We start from the raw sequence: 19,795 nt of genomic DNA, 5'->3' as shown, positions 1-19,795 counted from the left end.
AAGTAGTATGCAGAATTTCATGAGGATCTGAATTTTGGGGGAAGTTCCAAAGGGGTTGAAAATTGGGTTTATAAGGTGGAGAGGTCTTCAGCCTCAGTTAGTGATTACAACCACATATTTATGAGTGCAACTGGATCATGAGGTTGCTTGTGATGGTAGGGGGAAGGGCTCAACAGCCCCGGGGCTCACTTGTGGTTGATGTCGTACGTTCCTAAAAGCTTACGCTTCTGGGTTTCAGCTGGCCACCTGCAGAGGTCAGGAAGGATTTCACCCCAAATGTATTCTGGGAGGGTTTTTTAATCTCCTTCTGGATCATCAGGGATGGCCACAGCTGGAGATGGGGCATATGGGCCAGGGCTCTGAGACGGCACCAAGCATTCTCTCAGTCAGGTGCTTGGCTAGCTGGCCCTGGCTCACATGCTCAGGGTCTAACTGATTATCATAAATGGGATTGGGAAGGAATCCACCCCTCCCCCCCCCCCCCCCAATCAGATTGGCAGCGATCTTGGGCAGGAGGATTTCACCTTCCTCTGCTGCGTGGAGTGAGAGTCACTTGCCAGGATTATCTGGGTATATCTCACTTAATAATTTCCTTGCCACTGCAGGGACCTTGGACATTGGTGCACCTCAGTCCCTCCTATTCGGCCTGTGGCACATAGTAGTCTAGTCCCCTGTCGGCTGGTCCAATTTCAGTTGTGTTTTAGTGTATGGCAACTGAGTGGTGTTTATGGCCTGTGATGTATACTGGAAGTCAGACTAACGATCTGGTAGTCCCTTCTGGTTTTGAACTCTGATTCTGTGAAACTGCAAATACCCACTGCTTTTTAAATTATTCTTTACGTATAGGAACAGAGCTGGAACCAGTAGAAGGGAATCCATATAGATGCATTTGGAAAATCAGTTGTTGGCGAATGGCAGAAGATGTAAGATAAATATTAAGTTGCTTGATATTGTTAATGGGTAAACTTTTTTCCCTGTAATCGAGGCTGACACTTACTCCCACACAGTTGAATCTACCCTTTGTGCTTACATCTCAGGGGGATTTGTTTTTCAATGTTTCTAAGAGGATTCCTCAAGTGTGTAGTATATTTGTGTATCCTAATTAATCTGTGAAACTGGCATCACGACTGAGGCAAATGGCTTAGGAAATGTCTAAAAAGGATTAGTCTTTTTTTTAGGCATAAGAGTGAAACTGTAGATATTAGCTAAGATATAATTACAGGGACGGCTGATCTTCATTCTTCTTGGCATAAGATGATGCACCGGGGTCAGGAAAAATCTCACCTTTCTCCCAACTCAATATAGTATTGTCTAATAAGGTATTTTGGGGGTTGGAGGTATATTTAGCCCTTCATTGAAACAGCGGTCATTAACTATTCTTGAAAGCTGCTGAATTGATCCTGTTATAATGGATTGGTGTCTGGTAAAATTTCAAGTGATTATGAGGTTAAACAAGAACTCTAATAGAGATTTTTTTTTTTTAAATATATGTTTTAGGAGCAGTTTAATAGATATGAGAGAGCAATCTACGCAGCACTCAGTGGGAACCTCAAACAGGTATGTGATCCTTCATGTAAGATAAGTACTACTTCTGTGGTAAAAATGCATTTCTCTTTCTCATAGCTGAGAGCAGAATTTTAGATAGCTAGCACAGTCACTTGTGTAATGTTTGTAAAACCTTGTAAACAAGAAGATAGTAAACATGATAGACACCTTTACGTCATTATCATATCTGAATTAAGCTAGCACAATCAAACTTTATAGGCTGTTTTGGTTTTTTTGCTTGCTATCAATAGAACCAATTCAGATTTTCCTGTTTTGGTCAGTCCAGATTTCTAGTATTTTTTGATAGCTACATTAAACTAGCTTTCATATGACAGAAGTATGAGATGGAAAAGGACCTAATGTGTTATTTAGACCACCTCCCTGCTGATGCAAGAGTATTTCCCATTTATCTTCAGTGTTTTGTGTGGTCTAGTTTTAAGTCTTAACCAATAAACCCCTCACTGCCTGATGAGATTATTCTACAATCTAATCTTGCTGTCAGGCTTTTCCTGTATTCAGCCAAATTGTCTTTTTCAGTCGTTTCCCATTTCTCCTTTTAACACCTTAAACTATCCTCCTTTTTTTACCTTGGTTTTAGACCTTTCACATATTTTTGGCGTGTCTTTCCCACTCCCATCTTTTTCATTTCCTCAAAATGTAATCCTTCCAATTCCTTAAGGAGGGCACTAAGTATGTTGGCTGAGTCACCTGGACCTGGGAAAAGACAACTTTGTTCTAAATTTAACTGTAGCAACTCAAAGACCCGAGCATCATTGTTGACACATCAGCGAAAATCTCTGCTCAATGTGTAGCTGTAATAAAAACAAACAAGATGTTAGGATCCTCAAGGAAATGAATGGACAGTAGTACCGATAATATTTCTATTTATTCACATAATGGAATTATATGACCGTATCTGGGATATCATGTTCAGTTCTGGTCACTGTCTCAAAGATATAGTAGAACACTTTCTCATCTTGCATGTGGGATTAGACTGGGCACATTCACCATCTGGGAGGGGAATGAGTGCTTGTTTTGAGGATTTTTGCATGTGGTATAACAGTTGAGATTGCAAGGGCATTTTGGAAAGGTGATTGAACTCCAGTTCAGTTCAGCAACTGGAAAGGAAGAGCTGGGTCTGTGCACTTCTCAGTGGGGTTGTGGGCAGGCTCAGCAGCTGGGAAAGGGTGGATATCTTGTTGAGGGCTTGCTAGTAATATTGGTGCACCCATGACGACTGTTCACATTTTTCTCATCAGCAATTTAAATAAAAATCCATGACTTAAATAGCATGTCCATGATTGCTGCATGTCCCACGCACTCTTCCCTTTGATTCCTACAGTCCATCCTTTCCTTGGAGCCCAGAGGAAGCAAATGGGAGGCTGCCTTGGAGGTGGCTGAGCCCCTTTCCATGTAGGCATGAGATCCATGCAGGGAGTGCCCCCTGTGGCAGCCATGAGCACAGTCAAGCCCCAAGTCCAGGCCCCATTAACTAGTCTTGATTGTCCACTTCTGAATAATCTTTAGGTTGTTCTTTGCATCTGTTCCTACCTTTTGCTCTGAAACTTCGTAAGCTTTTGGTGGTTGAATATCAGGGATTCATTCTCTACTCAAGGGAGAGGAGTTAAGGGCCAATTTTGGCACAAGAACAAATGGATATAAACTGGCCATCAGTAAGTTTTTAGCCTTGAAATTAGATGAAGGTTTCTAACCATCAAAGGAGTTAAGTTCTGAAACAGCCTTCCACGGGGAATAGTGCAGGCAAAAAACCCGAAGTTTTAAGACTGAGCTTGCTAAGTTTATGAAGTTGATGCTATTGCAGGCAATCTCATAGGGCCTACCTGTGACTACTATTAGCACATATCTCCAGTGGCTGGAGATAGGCCACTGGATGGAGGCAGAGGGGAGCCCTCTGAGTTACTACAGAGGAATTTTTTCCCAGGTGTCCAGCTCAGGGGGTCTTCCCCACATTCTCAGGGTCTAGCTGATCGCCATATTTGGGGTCAGGAAGAAATTTCCCCCAGCTCAGATTGGCAGAGACCCTCAGGAGGGGTTTCACCTTCCTCTGCAGCATGGGGTATGAATCACTTGCTGGTCTAAACTAGAGTAAGTGGTGGATTCTCTATAACTTGAAGTCTTTAATATATGAGGACTTCAGTAACTCTATTAGAGATTATGGCCCTGTTGCAGGAGTGGGTTGGTGAGGTTCTGTGGCCTGCAATGTGCAGGAGGTCAGACTAGATGATCATGATGGTCCCTTCTGGCCTTAAAGTCTGAGTCTAAATAGAGGACATTCAGAAAGTGGAAAAGAAGAATGAATAGAGGCATGGATTGGCAATTGTTTGTTAGAGAGGAGATGAAGAAAAGGGGATGTGATAAAAGTATTTAAAATAATGATGGCATAGAGGAGGTAGACTGGGCCCTGGTCTTCACTCTTTGTATAATACAACAGGGGGATGTTCAATAAAATTGAAAAGCATCAAATTTAAAACTGATAAAAGGCGAAACTTTTTAACACAATGTAGTAGTTGCTTGTGGAACTCGTTGCCACAACATGTTGCTGATGCCAAGAGCTTAGCATGATTCAGGAAAGGATTAGGCATAAAGGCTGGAATTTTCAAATGAGCGTAAGGAATTTAGTGTACAATCCCATTGACTCTGATTTGGGTACCTTGCTCCTTTAGGTCCTTTTGGAAATCTGTGTAATATAGGTAGGAAGAACTTCCAGAGGTACAATACTAAGGATTAAAAATCTAAAAGAAGCGAAGTGTTTTGGAAGATACAGAAACCCTCATGATTCTGGGCATAATAAAACCAGCATCTAACTAATGGGGTTGGGTTACAGCAGGATTTCTTGTGCCTTTGAAGCATCAGAGGCCATTATTTGAGAAAGGATACTGGACTATATGGACCTTAGATGGGATCCCATATGGCCATTACATCTTCTGACATTTCTCTAGATCTGTTAATGCAGACTTTTTTATTTTATTTTAACATGAAGCTTCTTCCAGTTTGTGATACCTGGGAAGATACAGTCTGGGCATATTTCCGGGTCATGGTGGATTCGCTGGTGGAGCAGGAAATCCGTACATCAGTAATGACCACAGAGGAACTGGAAGAGCTCCCTAGAGAGTATTTAGAAACAAAGTAAGTCTTTAGTACTATTGTGCCCTTTAACTTCAATAAAGGTCATATGTGATCTGTAGTCATTCGAATTAACTGTTGCTGTCCCTTCATTTTTCTCTTCTTTTGAAGCTGGACTTTAGAAAAGGTTTTTGAAGAACTCCAGGCTACAGACAAAAAGGTAAATACTTAATACAGAACTTCCAGTCAACATTTTTGTGTGTTTATATTGTCCCAGGGAACTGCTTTTAATCCAGTATTTAACAGAACGATCTTAAATATGCACTGGACTGAAGAAATCAATGGCAAGCTCTTTTTTAAAAAAAAGAGTCATTTGGTTTTAATCTCCTTCTGAAAGGGTCTATTATAGATTTCCAAGCATTTTCTTGCCTCCACAGTAGATATTTTTTTGAATGCAAATGAATTAAGTTGCAAAATTATTTCCTCCCCATCCCACCCCCCAGCCAGCCCCTTTGACAATGAAAGGAATACAGGCAACTTAAAAACCTGACCAATTCAAAAAATGAGGTACACTTGACCCCAACTTCCTCTGGCAAACTGGCTGACTATACTGAAGAAACAGTGAAGCTGACTATGAAGTGCTCTCAAATGTACAAAGTAGGAAACATGAAAAAAGATAATTTTTCCCAGATCTTGTTTCTTGTACCAATATTAGACACAATTTTCATGTGTGATTTGGTTCAGTGTCCCTTTAAGAGGTTTCAGCTTTTGCATACTATTCATAGTATGAATCTGAACAATGTAAGTTTTTATTCACTTACGTAGGTCACACATCCATAGTACCTTTAACATTCAGGGTATTAATTACCTTTTTTGCACAAGATTGGACTGAAGACCTGTTTATTTATCCCCTGTTAAATATTCACTTGATAGCATGCATAGAAATATGATTTAACAAGCATACGCATATATACACCCCTACCTAGTTATCCCCATAATGTCACATTCGTGTTTAAGACCTTTACAGTTGCTTCTCTAGTATGTCCCATGCATTAGTTCCTCAAGGCACACAGGCTTTTCTTTGTGTGTGTATATACGTCTGGGCTTCATTTTCTTGTCTGTCACTCTAGTAGTTTTGTGGAATCAATTTTCTCTTACCTTTAGAATTGTATACATCTCCATCATGCTCTTTTATTCTCATTAAGAACACAAACATAGATTTATTTTTTTTTCTAACAGCATTCATTTCTTAAACATCCTTTTCTTCCCCTTCCCCAATTCTTCCATTCTTTTCTTATGTGGCACCCATGGTATCTGACTGTACTCCAGGTGTATACTCTCCTGCACTTTGCACAGTACCCTATTCTCAGCATAGTTCTTTGATTCAGGTTAGCCTTCACCCTATTCAGTTATGGGTAATATTGTATGGTGTACATGGTTTTCACAGGAAATGTGAACTGTTTTTCAGAGAGTTTTAGAGGAAAACCAAGAACACTATCATGTGATTCAAAAGTTCATTATTTTGGGAGATGTGGATGGTAAGCTTTGTTTTGTGACTTTTTTTCAAAGGTCAATTCCTTTTATTATTTATAGTTACTTTTACGGAAACTTACAAGTGAAAATGTTTCCTAACTTCTAACCATGCGAACTCAGTTTGAAAGTCAAGCTGATTTCTAATCTGGCTTACATGATGCGAACAATAAAGATTCTACAATCAGAACTTTAGCTCTGCCTCCTCGACTAGTATTGACCTCAGCCAGTCCAAGCAGTAAAAAGTAGTAAAATATAATTTAGTCAGAAAAGTATGTAAATTCATATGAATACATCTGGGAAGAAGACTGGTGGAATAAAAATGTTGTCATTGTTCAGACTAGAACAGCATGTTGAGAGCTATGCTTTAATAAGACTGATACAGTCCTGTTGGAACATTCTAGCTCTCATGCTTTTTTTTATTTGCTATATTTTACAAATACATTGTTTTGAAATATTTCTCAGCTGTTGTCTTCTCCCCCACTGTAAAGCTAATGTAGACATGTACTTTGTGGCTACAGGTTTGATGGATGAATTTAACAAATGGCTTTCCAAAGACAGAAGTGTGCTCCCAGGGCACCTCCTTCGGTTCATGACGCATCTTATTCTGTTTTTCCGCACTCTGGGACTGCAGACAAAGGTACATTCCATTTGTTTTATTTAATTATATCCTGCCTCTTGCCATGGAACCTAGGCTCACTGAATTTAAAAATCTATCTATCTATCTCTCACTCACACATGCGCGCGCGCGCACACACACACACACATATACACACTCACACACACACGTGTACACAAATTATGGCAAATTGCTAATAAACTGCCCTGAACAGACCAGTTGTTAATCCTAGAATCCCAAAGTAACAATCAAAACCAGACAAAAAGTAAAGCAGTACAAAAAGACAGCCAAATACTAAATAAAATTAAATCTTACAGTGCTTGCCAGATTTTTGTCCAAGGAGAACAAATGCCGATCATAGGAGCCGTTTACTGATCAAGACGCTACTGCCAAACTCCCTGTTTTAGGCATTGGCATTAAGAGCATCTCAGCTACTATGAGTATGAGGCAAGAAGAGGTCTCTCAGATAACTGGGTATAAGACCATTCAGGGTTTTAAAGACAGTGAGTAACAGCTGGAATTGCACCTGGTGCTATGGGTTCATAAGCGCCTCTACTTAAATAGTAAGCTGCTTCATTCTGCACCAGCTGAAGCTTTCAGGTATTCTTCAAGCGTAGTCCTAAGTATAGCACATTTGTCACCTAGCCTCTAATTGACAGATATGGACTGACTAAGAAAGGAGTAGTTGTAGCCTCACAGAATCATAGAAATAAGGGCTGGGAGGGATTCAAAAGTCATCAAGTCCAGCCCCCTGTTTTGAAGAAGGGCCAAGTAAACCTAGACCATTCCTGACGGGTGTTGGGCCATCCTGTTCTTAAAATCCTCCAGTGATGGGGATTCCACAATGTCCCTTGGAAGCCTATTCCACAATTGAACGACCCTTCTAGTTAGGAAGTTTTTCCTAATATGTAACTGTCATAAATAGAAAGGGAAGGGTAAACCCCTTTAAAATCCCTCCTGGCCAGAGGAAATCTCCTCTCACCTGTAAAGGGTTAAGAAGCTAAAGGTAACCTCGCTGGCACCTGACCAAAATGACCAATGAGGAGACAAGATACTTTCAAAAGCTGGTAGGAGGGAGAGAAACAAAGGGTTTGTGTGTCTGTCTACATTTTGTCTTTGCCGGGGATAGACCAGGAATGAAGCCTTAGAACTTTTAGTAAGTAATCTAGCTAGGTATGTGTTAGATTATGATTTCTTTAAATGGCTGAGAAAAGAATTGTGCTGAATAGAATAACTATTTCTGTCTGTGTATCTTTTTTGTAACTTAAGGTTTTTGCCTAGAGGGGTTCTCTATGTTTTGAATCTAATTACCCTGTAAGGTATTTACCATCCTGATTTTACAGGGGGGATTTCTTATTTCTAATTCTATTTTTATTAAAAGTCTTCTTGTAAGAAAACTGAATGCTTTTTCATTGTTCTCAGATCCAGGGGTTTGGGTCTGTGGTCACCTATGCAAATTGGTGAGGCTTTTTATCCAACATTTCCCAGGAAAGGGAGGGTGCAAGTGTTGGGAGGATTGTTCATTGTTCTTAAGATCCAAGGGTCTGGGTCTGTAGTCACCTAGGCAAATTGGTGAGGCTTTTTATCCAACATTTCCCAGGAAAGGGAGGGTGCAAGTGTTGGGAGGATTGTTCATTGTTCTTAAGATCCAAGGGTCTGGGTCTGTAGTCACCTAGGCAAATTGGTGAGGCTTTTTACCAAACCTTGTCCAGGAAGTAGGGTGCAAGGTTTTTGGGAAGTATTTTGGGGGGAAAGACGTGTCCAAACAGCTCTTCCCCAGTAACCAGTATTTGTTTGGTGGTGGTAGCGGCCAATCCAAGGACAAAAGGGTGGAATATTTTGTACCTTGGGGAAGTTTTGACCTAAGCTGGTAAAGATAAGCTTAGGAGGTTTTTCATGCAGGTCCCCACATCTGTACCCTAGAGTTCAGAGTGGGGGAGGAACCTTGACAGTAACCTAAATCTCCCTTGCTGCAGATTAAGCCCATGACTTCTTGTCCTAACTTCAGTGAACACGGACATCAGTCGTTCTGACAGTAATATGCAGTCACAGATAATAAAAGGCACTGTGAACTGCTGCCTGCAAATGTAGAAACCCCAGACTACAAACCATTTTGGCAAAAGACGGTCATGTATCCTTATTAACTGACGATGCCATTTCATCCCATTCTTCTAGATGTTTTCTCATAACTACAATCATCCCTTTTAATCTTGTCAGGATTTCAGTCAAAGCCAGTTTGCATTCAGCTAAGTCTGTCTTAGCCAGACACTGGGAAAGTAGTAAAAACAAATCTAAAGCTGCACTGAACTAGGTATCAACCTACTATAGTTACTGCAGGGGCAACTTCACAGTAGTACGTTAGGAGGAAAAATGAGTAGTTGAATACTACACTCTGAGGGGAAAGAGTGAACTTGATTAAGGGCCTCTCCAACAACCCTCACTGAATCCCACAAAGAAGATGCAGTTTTGCAAACTCTTGTGATTTTTTTTTTAAAGCTGCAGCTCCTGGAGGCATGTTTTTAGCACGAGATTCTCATTTCATGGTTTAGAGAAAAGTTTGCAAATGTGACTTGAGTGTGTATTCCAAAAGGTCAAAATCCATAAAAACTCAATTTTTTAAAAATTTTTTTAAAAAAATCTTAAGACTTGGGGGGGGGGGGGGGGCATGACTCATAACTAGGCCCTACCAAATTCATGGTCCATTTTGGTCAATTTCACAGTTGTGGGATTTTAAAAATCGTAAACTTCATTATTCTAGCCATTTAAATCTGAAATGTCAGGGTGTTGTGCTGTAGGGGTCCTGACCCAAAAAGGAGTTGAGGGGGTCGCAAGGTTATTGTATGGTAAGGTTGCGGTACTACTACCCTTACTTCTGCGCCGCTGTTGGTGGCGGCGCTGCCTACAGAGCTGGGCAGCTGGAGAGCGGCGGCTGCTGGCCGGGAGCCCAGCTCTGAAGGCAGAGCCACCGCCAGCAGCAGAGCAGAAGTAAGGATGGCCTGGTATGGTATTGCCACCCTTACTTCTGTGCCGCTTTCAGAGCGGGGCACCCGGCCAACAGCCGCCACTCTCCAGCTGCCCAGCTCTGAAGGCAGTGCAGAAGTCAGGGTGGCAATACCATGACACCCCCCCCCCCCCAGTAACCTTCAAACTCCCCCACCCCCTTTGCAACTTTCTTATGGGTCAGGACACCCAATTTGAGAAATGCTGGTCTCCCCTGTGATATCTCTCTAGTAAAGGTTAAAGCACACACAAGACCAGATTTCATGGTCTGTGACGTGTTTTTCATGGCTGTGAATTTGGTAGGGCCCTTCTGAACTTTTTTGGGTTGGGAATACTGGAGATGTCAAAACCTCAATCAGCAGTATCCAAAGCTACTGATATTGAATAAAATCCACATGTACAGCTTTAGCTTTAGTCTTTAAGGTGCCACCGGACTCCTCATTGTTTTTGTGGATACAGACTAACACGGCTACCTCTCCGAGCTTTAGCCAGTCAGTCAGCAGGATGAGATCAGCCATCATCAATAGCAGTACAGTCAATCCAAGGTCAGAAACCAGACTGGTATCAAGTATCCCGGGGTAGCTGTGTTAGTCTGTATCCACAAAAACAACAAGGAGTCCCGTGGCACCTTAAAGACGAACAGATTTATTTGAGCATAAGCTTTCGTGGGTAAAAACCCCACTTCTTCAGATGCATGGAGTGAAAGTTACAGATGCAGACATAAATATACTGACACATGAAGAGAAGGGAGTTACCTCACAAGTGGAGAACCAGTGTTGACAGGGCAAATTCAATCAAGATGGATGTAGCCCACTCCCAATAATAGATGAGGCGGTGTCAATTCCAGGAGAGGCAAAGCTGCTTTTGTAGTGAGCCAGCCACTCCCAGTCCCTATTCAAGCCCAAATTAATGGTGTTAAATTTGCAAATGAATTTTATTTCTGCTGTTTCTCTTTGAAGTCTGTTTCTGAAGTTTTTTTATTTTTTTGTTCAAGTATAGCTACTTTCAAATCTATTATAGACTATACAGGAAGATTGAAGTGTTCTGCCACTGGCTTTTGTGTGTTACCATTCCTGATGTCCGATTTGTGTCCATTTATTCTTTTATGTAGGGACTGTCTGGTTTGGCCAATGTACATGGCAGAGGGGCATTGCTGGCACAGGATGGCATATATCACATTAGTAGACATGCAGGTGAATGAGCCTCTGATGGTGTGGCTGATGTGCTTGGGTCCTATGATGGTGTCACTCGAGTAGATATGGAGACAGAGTAAGCAACAAGGTTTGCTACAGGGATTGGTTCCTGGGTTAGTGTTTCTGTGGTGTGTAGTTGCTGGTGAGTATTTGCTTCAGGTTTGGGAGCTGTCTGTAAGTGAGGACTGGCCTGTCTCCCAAGGTCTGTGAGAGGTGAGGGATCATTTTCCAGGATAGGTTGTAGCTCGTTGATGATGTGCTGGAAAGGTTTTAGCTGGGGGCTGCATGTGATGGCCAGTGGTGTTCTGTTGTTTTCCTTGTGGGGCCTGTCCTGTAGGAGGTAAATGGACATAAATCAGACATCAGGAATGGTAACACACACAAGCCAGTGGGAGAACACTTCAATCTTCCTGGACTGTGTGTGTCTAATGGCTGAGCACTAAGATCCCCAGAGCATTTTCAAAACCTCGTTGGGACCAGGGGACCACCAGCCTCCAAGAGCAGACCATAGAAATGGGTCCACTACCGGAGCTTGCTTGCAGTGAGTAAATTACTGAAGCAGTGATATTCAGCTAGCTCTGTGTCTGCATCTAACTGTGGCAATCTTATGAGTGCAATGGGAAAAATGGCAAAAAGAGATGCATAGTTGCTTTTGCTCTTGTTTTACTTAAAATTAAAATCTCTTTTTCCCATTAAGGAGGAAGTCTCTGTTGAAATCTTAAAGACCTACATTCAGGTAAGCTTTCAAAAGAATAGGGGCTTTTTCTGCCCTGCTCAGCTATGGTTAGGGGTGAGGGAATAAAAGGAAACTTTAAAGTTACTGTAGCATATTTTAATGCAACAAATGGAAATGCTTAAGGGAGAGCTAAGAAAAGTATTTGATGCATCCTACTAGATGCACAGAAACTCACTTGCACATACCAGAGCTTGTGTTAGCAATGCCTAGGGGCATGTCTATGCTTACCAGCGATTGATGCTGCGGCGATCGAGCCACCTGCTAAATCGACCGCAGATCATTCTCCTGTCGACTCCGGTATTCCACCGGAACGAGAAGCGTAAGGGAAGTGAAGTGAGAGTGTCTCCTGTCGACCCAATGCAGTGCAGACACCGCAGTAAGTCAACCTAAGCTACGTCGACTCCCGCTACCTTATTCACATAGCTGGAGTTGCGTAACTTAGGTTGACTTACCCCCATAGTGTAGACAAGGCCTAAGTGAGAACCAGTTTGACAGACCCCTGCTTGTAAATGAAGATCCAATGGAATCTTTTTGTCAAATCTTGTTTTTTAGAAATTTGGTGTTCAGCATTCTGATACTCATCATGATGGGGGTGGGGGGTATATATGTAAAAAATATAAACAGGGAATATAGAATGTGTTCTGTACAGAAGCATATTCATTACCATTATATTTAATACTTATTTTTATTCTGCAGCGGTTGATAAGTGAGAAGCACACAGATCTAATAGCATTTTATGTCAGCCACTTACCTCAGGAGCTAGCTGTTGCTCAATATGCTGTATTTTTGGAAGATGTCACTGAAACTGAGCAACGGCACCACTGCCTTGAACTAGCAAAGGAAGCAGGTAAGAAATGCTGATGTTAGCCTTATAAGCTTTTTCTGCCTGACGATGTTACCTTTCAGAAACATTAGTTCCATTATTACTGATCCCAGTTAAACAATTGTTGGTCAGTTTTTACTATTTTCAGTTACACAAAATTTACATCATTTTTGTGAACAGTTACATTTTTCGGACTGGCCTGTGTTTCAGGAGGATCAGTCTATCTTTATAGCTGTTTCCTGGAATTGAATTTTTCTTTCTAAATTAACTTGTTACATTTTTTTAACATGCAGTCACTTCCGAACTAGACAGGAAACAAAAATGCCAAGTTAACTGCCTGACTGATCCATGATATCCTTATTTTTGCAATGAGTTGGCCAAGGCTTTTGCGATTCCTACACAGGCCTGAATTAAGGAGCATGCAGCAAAGGCTCTTGTCAGACCCATATAATGACTCAAGGATTTGGCAGAGCTGTGAAGCTCGCTGTCCCTCTACCATCCTGCTTACAGTGCGGCTTTCTGATCATCCATTGTGGTTGTAAAATTAACATACAACCTTTCCCTTCCTCTCCTCCCTTCTGAACAAAGAACTCCAGCTAAATGGCCAGCTTTGCTTCTTGCCTGGGAGGGGCCCTACTGTCACGTTCTAACTGGAATCTCTTGCGTAGAAGTATCTTTACTGTGGTGCTGTCTAATGTGTCGGTCAGTGCAGCTTTTATGTATGTCCTCTGCTCATAAATACCCTTTCATCCAGGAAATATTCTGCCTCCTTTTTGGTTTTTTTTTTCTGAAACAGTGCATTTTATTTAGAAAACAAGACAATATAGCAATATAAGTATACTTCCTATATATTCATAATTGGAAGGGTGTCTGTTTTTTTCTTTAGCATTTTTATTCCAGAGACAACTTAGCGAAGATAACCTCTCTTCCCAAACAAATTACTAATACGAAAAGCACTGCTGTGAGGTTCCCTTAGTCTAGACTATTATAGCAGTTGTATTGCCTTGTTTAGTCCAGGGTTCTGGGAACAGTTGGGTCTTAAAAAATGTGCCTATATATCAGTCCTACTACACAGACTGAGAAGCATACTTAAACTTTAATTGTTTTACTGTCCCTTCCCACTGTTCTTGATTTTTTTTTTCTTTAAAAACTCAATTGTCATTCTCCTTAATGCTGATGGTCAGTTTTGCATTTCAAGATCATACAGGTCAGCCTTGCAGTGAGCACAGTCATATAAGAATGACAATCACTAAAATAAAATGATCAATACACTTCCTATAAAAATTGATTAAATACTGGTATATAATTTTATCTTATACTTAGGTCTGGATGTTGCAACCATAACAAAAACTGTTGTTGAAAACATTCGCAAGAAAGATACTGGCGAGTTCACTCACCATGATCTTGCACTAGATGCTGGAACAACGGAGGTAAATATCTATGTACAGATTTCAGCCAGCACTACAAAAATTCCAGTGTGCAGTATTTATGAACAAGACTCTCTTTATCGACAGTGTCCATATTTTTATTTTCAAGCAAATGCAGAAAGCATGTGCAAGAGAGTGACACTTACTTTGCCCGGGGGAGGTAGGCAAAGAGTTGAAACAAGTGAATTCATATTGTGGGTTTGGTTTTTGCATATCTTGATCTTTCATGGCTGCAGTATGTGTTGACTATATCCACTCTTCAGAGAGTAAATAGTAAATGGAGATTAAGTCAATAACACACCTCTGGGAAGGATGTGAAAGTGGTGAAGAGCTTTTTATAAATTTGGAAAACTAAATCTTCACCCTGATGTAAGAGTGTGCATTTGTTCAGTCTGTCTTCTCCATCTCAAGAACAAGTCTTTGATCTGACCTTCACTTTAGCACATGACTGACTGGCATATCTAAATTAAAGTGGAAAATGAAAACTTGCCTCCTGCCTTAGGTTCCTTGTCAACACCACTCAACAGCAGCTATGCAGTACTTTGGTGATCGATTCTGTAATTAGCCATAAACTCACTTTCCCAGAGTATGATATGCGAGCAACTGGCCAAGTGGAGCTAGAGGAACCATTTGGCAAATATGTACTATTTCAGTCTGTCCAAGAAACTGTTAACTTTTAAAGAAATAGAGGGCAAGATTTTGAAGTGCAAATCAGCAGCTTGTCCAGTGGATAGTACTTAACTGAAACTTTGACTGGAATAGATTTTGGGTGGAACTAGGATACCAGAGAATGTTTTTCCCAAATGTTTTTGGTAGTAAAACTGTGGTTAAACCAGTCTACCATAAGCGTCCCGTAATGCTGTCTGGAGACTTCTTCGTAGGATGCTATTTAATATCCAGAACCAAATGTATTTAACATTTGCTTTATCCTTGAAAAAGATCTTAAGTCTAATAAGTGTGCTTTTACAGGAAGATCGCTTGAAGATTGATGTGATTGACTGGCTGGTATTTGATCCTGGACAGAGGGCTGAAGCACTTAAGCAAAGCAATGCTATAATGAGGAAGTTCTTGGGTATTATCGCTTTACAGATTTTATTTGGGTAGTAGATTTTAACATAGTCTCATTGACAGTTATTCTCAGCAATCTAAGAACGTTAGATTTGGGCTAAAATCATATAGCTCATTAAAGAGCATGACTAGGACAGTGAAGAGGGCAAGTATCCTCCATCTTGAAATTATAGCAAAATTGTATCATAAGTTTGTCACCAGCATTAACCAATTTTGTAACAACATTATAAAAGTACTGAAATTCTAAATCGCATTGTCACAGCATCCAAGAAACATGAAGCAGCAAAAGATGTGTTTGTGAAGATTCCACAAGATTCCATAGCAGAAATATACAATCAGTGGGAGGAACAAGGAATGGATAGTCCGCTGCCAGCTGAAGATGACAATGCTATAAGAGAGCATTTATGTATCAGAGCATACCTGGTAAGAATCAAATACACTAAATGTTGGGTACTTGAAATCACTTACGGGTAACTATAATTTTCGCCTCTTATCTTAGGATTGGAAATGGCTCTAGAGAAGCATGTACATATTTGAGCAAATGTGCACTGTAGTTGAAATGTTACAAAGTGATGCTGTTTTTCTGCACTGTTGACAAATGTTGACTCTTGAGTAACTTGGGAGAAGCAAGATGTGCTAAATTCTTCTATTGTAAAAACTTAACAAGGCGATCAGTGTAACTTGAGCAATTCACAGATCAAAGTCTGAGTAGCAATCTTTAGCAAATGTTTTTTTCCAATGCAATTTAGGAAGCCCATGAAACGTTCAATGAGTGGTTTAAACACATGAACTCAGCTCCACAGAAGCCTACTTTGCTGACACAAGCAAGCTTCACTGAGAGAGTGGCCCATGAACATAAAGAGAAGAAGTATGAGGTATACAGAATGCGTAGATGTTAGTCTCAAAGTCTGTTGACAAAGTATTTTGAAATGTAAAAATTATCACACAAATACTCTACATTCCAATAGTCCCTGTTTCGGAGGGACAGTCCACTTTTAATACAGTAGAAATGTACTAATTCACATTGATTGGGAGATCCATTTTGTGAATTACTGAATTTTGAATAGTGAAAATGAATTAAAAAATCAAACCTAGTAAAGCGCTCCTATATTTTACAACTGTATTTAATCTTTCTTATAGTACATCATAATATACTAGTAAATATTCTATTGTATAATTTTGTAAAAATATTCAGTCTTAGTAATACGAGACCTCACTACTACATTCTGCTAATAAATCTTCACTGGAAAGTGAGGGAGAATGCTGTTTTGTGTGATGATCTATTGTATTTTACTACCCTCATATAAAAGATGTTGCAGGTTTTTCTCACCAAAAGACCCTCTTTATAGACTTCACATGTTGACAAGTACAAAATATACTGTAGGTAGTTTAATTGAAACCTGCAATCTTGTTCTGGAGATATGGTAAAATAAGTTGTCAAAATATTATCATCTTCCTCTTATGGCTGTGCCTGCTTCGAAACTCTCTGTTTAACTCTCTTTATGTAGGTAATTAAGCATGCATGACAATATCTATTAGCAGCTGGCATTTCAGCCAACAGCTAAAATTTAAGATTTGTATTTAGAATTAGATCTGTCAATGTCTATAAGTCAGATTAAAATATCTGTTCTGTTAAAATAGGTCTTGGATATTCTGTTTATTCTGTTTGTTTTTCTCCTTCAGATGGATTATGGTATTTGGAAAGGTCTCTTGGATGCTGTAACAGCTGATGTGAAAGAGAAAATGTACAATGTCTTGCTGTTTGTTGATGGAGGATGGATGGTTGATGTCAGAGAGGTAAAATGCACTCTTGTACCCCAGAACAGGCCTCCAAAAAGCTGTTTCTACCCAACCATAGGAGACATTAGTGCTTCCCAGTCTCACTTGCTGTTGCTGCTCAGTTACAGTTCACTCTGGTGACTTGACTATCACCATGAATGGATTTTTTTCCCCATGGTTGGGAATATGAGAATTGCCCCCACCAAGTCCAGATTCCTGTCTCTGACAGTGTTTAGTACCAGATTCATCAGAGGAGGTATAAGAAACCATGTAGTGAACATCTAAAGAATAGCATGCTCACAGGAGCAGTTTCTTCCAAACTCCTTCAGCTAGAAGCTGGCTTCTGCATTGCTTGAGATCAGAATATGAATTTGCAGGACAAATCTACCTGAAAGAAGTTTACACAATACATTAAATATGGTTGGAAAACATGGACTGCTTTAACTGGACACAGGCAAAACGTGGAGATGGCAACCAGTCTACACTTAGGGAAGTACCCTATTATGAAACTTAATTTCCTTTTTGTGTTAAATTTTTAGGGAAAATCATTTTCTTTGCAATACAATAACCATTTGTAAACTGATTTTAAGTCTTCAAAACTTGTAAATATGTGTTGTTTGCACTATATTTTGCTGCATTACTTTCCCCCCCCCTGACAGTTAGAATTGGGCAGAAGTACTGTTGCTTTGAGGACAATATAATAAAACCTAGTAAAGGAATGTACTTGTAACTAACGCATGCTTTTCTATGGTAAGGATGCTGAAGATGACCCTGAACGAACACATCAGATGATCTTGCTGCGAAAACTGTGCCTGCCTATGATTTGCTTTCTACTTCATACAGTTTTACACAGCACCAGACAGTACCAGGAATGCCTGAGACTAGCTGATGTGGTCGCTTCAGAGCGACACAAGCTCTATGTGGTGAGACAAAGCTCAGAATCACTTATTTATTTGCATTTTAAATCTAATTTAAAGAAATCCACAATTGTTTAGTAAATTTAAAACTACAGAATGTGTGTTTGTAAATGAAGTCATGAAGCTACAGTTAGAAAAACAAACACTAGGTCATACTGTTTAATCCTGTTACTTGCAGCAGTAAAGGATTTCCTGATACAGTTAACATTTTATGTGAGTTTTTTGCTATGCTTTCTTTCAGAGTTGATAAGGGCCATGAGAATTACACAGAAAATATTCAGATAACCAATATCTCATTCTTCTGCATGGTGCCATTTGTGTGGTTTTGGTGTTTTATTTTTTTTAAAATTTGTAATCAAGATTTATTACCCTGCCATTACATTTCATCAGTGGTAGAGATCTTATTGACCCAGTACTCACTGATACAGTGTGTCAGGGCTTTTGTAAATTTAATGCCTTTATGTTTCTAGTCCTTACGGCTGTGAAAAAATCTTTTTCCAGTGTGAATCGGTAACGGATTGTCTTGCAGAGTTTGCAGGTAAACCATCAGCTGTAAGAGCTATGACCTGCTCAATTCAGTTGGTGTGGACTCTGAAGCCTAGTGACAACAAATATATATGTTAATATTGCCTATTTCCCTGCTGATCTTTCTAGTGGAAACATCAAGCTGTTCTGAGTTAGTGAGTGGGTTTTGAGGTTGGTTGTTTGACTTTGCATACTCTGTCACTCTCTTCCAATCCTGACACCTGATCATGGAGTTCTTTTTTTCTAACCTATTTGTCAGACCAAGTGTTGAGACTGCCTAGACAGAAGTTAAGCAGCATACTTAAACCACTGTTTACTTGCAAATCTGTCTCCTCTGTAAAGAAGATATGATCTCATGTAGTATATATCTTTTATTTTTAGGTGTTTTCTAAGGAAGAACTCAGAAAGCTGCTACAGAAGCTGAGGGAGTCTTCTCTAATGCTTTTGGACCAGGGTCTTGATCCTCTGGGATATGAAATACAATCATAGTTCTACCATTCTAGTTATTGACAGGAACTTTTGAATGGCACTATAAATGGGAAGTCTGGACATCCTGTTCTGTTTGAAAAATACATACATTTTTGGGGTAGTAGTGTCTTTTTTGTAAAATTAAACTCAGATTTGAATATCTGTGTTTGAAAAATGCCGACTAAATACTTGATGCAAGTTGATATACAGTCTTTTCTTAAATGTTTTTCCAATAAAATTGCTTCATAAGCAGAAACCCTATTGTTTGTTGATTCTAACATAAAAATGTACATTAGGGCCCCAATGCTGCAAGTGACTCCAAATATGTGAACAGACCCCTTCACTTAATCAGGCAATTCCAGAGGAGCCACTTGTGGACTGGAACTGTCTGCCACCAGCAGAAGAATGTCCAGAAGCCACGATCCCTCAATTGAGGAAGAAGACTGTGCTGGTTAACAAACTGACCTGGTTTAGAAACTAAGTGAAGGCAGCTATAAACATAATATATATTAAAATAAATGGAATAATGGAGAAGTTGATAGTAAGGAATATAAATCAGAAGTTAGGAATTCTAGAAAACTGATGGAGAAGCAAAGGAACACAAGGAGAAATCTATGGTCAGCAGTGTTAAGGACAATAAAAAGGAGTTTCTTAAATATATTGGGAACAAAAATAATCCTGACAATGGTATTGTACCATTACTAGACAGAAATGGTAGAATTATCAGTAATGATGCAGAAAAGGCAGAAGTGTTCAATAAATATTTCTGTTCTGTTTTGGGGGGAAAAAAGTTCTCATCATATGGTCCTAACTCTTTCCATTCCGCTAGTCTCTTGAGAGGATGTTAAACAGAAGCTGTGAAGTTAGACATTTTTAAATCAGATCCAGATAACTTGCCTCCAAGAGTTTGCAGCACTGCTCATGTTGATTTTCAGTAAGTCCTGAAGCACTGGGGAAGCTCCCAAAGACTGGAAGAAAGCTAATGACGTGCCATTTTTTAAAAAGGGGAAATGGGATGACCTAGGTAACTATAGGCATGTCAGCCTGACATCAATTCTGGGCAAGATAATGGAGTGGCTGA

General features: G+C 40.0%; 1 protein-coding gene across 2 annotated transcripts in view; it reads left to right on the top strand.

Moving 5' to 3' along the window:
- Window positions 1–18,890, top strand: part of NUP107 (nucleoporin 107) — a 46,351-nt gene extending 27,461 nt beyond the window's left edge. Inside the window, exons 14-28 of one of the 2 annotated variants that reach the window (XM_074942083.1) lie at window positions 847–923; window positions 1,498–1,557; window positions 4,547–4,692; window positions 4,801–4,849; window positions 6,098–6,167; window positions 6,681–6,799; window positions 11,669–11,707; window positions 12,404–12,554; window positions 13,854–13,960; window positions 14,927–15,029; window positions 15,288–15,448; window positions 15,775–15,900; window positions 16,709–16,822; window positions 17,560–17,727; window positions 18,628–18,890. In XM_074942083.1, the coding sequence (XP_074798184.1) occupies window positions 847–923; window positions 1,498–1,557; window positions 4,547–4,692; window positions 4,801–4,849; window positions 6,098–6,167; window positions 6,681–6,799; window positions 11,669–11,707; window positions 12,404–12,554; window positions 13,854–13,960; window positions 14,927–15,029; window positions 15,288–15,448; window positions 15,775–15,900; window positions 16,709–16,822; window positions 17,560–17,727; window positions 18,628–18,735 (1,598 nt within the window). In that variant the 3' untranslated portion in view covers window positions 18,736–18,890. The remainder of the gene's footprint in view (window positions 1–846; window positions 924–1,497; window positions 1,558–4,546; window positions 4,693–4,800; window positions 4,850–6,097; window positions 6,168–6,680; window positions 6,800–11,668; window positions 11,708–12,403; window positions 12,555–13,853; window positions 13,961–14,926; window positions 15,030–15,287; window positions 15,449–15,774; window positions 15,901–16,708; window positions 16,823–17,559; window positions 17,728–18,627) is intronic. The other variant, XM_074942084.1, reaches the window with a different exon arrangement.
- Window positions 18,891–19,795: the final 905 nt, after the last annotated feature.

Source organism: Natator depressus, chromosome 1 (assembly GCF_965152275.1).
Source record: "Natator depressus isolate rNatDep1 chromosome 1, rNatDep2.hap1, whole genome shotgun sequence".
Taxonomy (NCBI): domain Eukaryota; kingdom Metazoa; phylum Chordata; order Testudines; family Cheloniidae; genus Natator; species Natator depressus.
The sequence above is the reverse complement of the archived record's forward strand: the minus strand, read 5'-3'. Positions and strand labels throughout refer to the sequence as shown.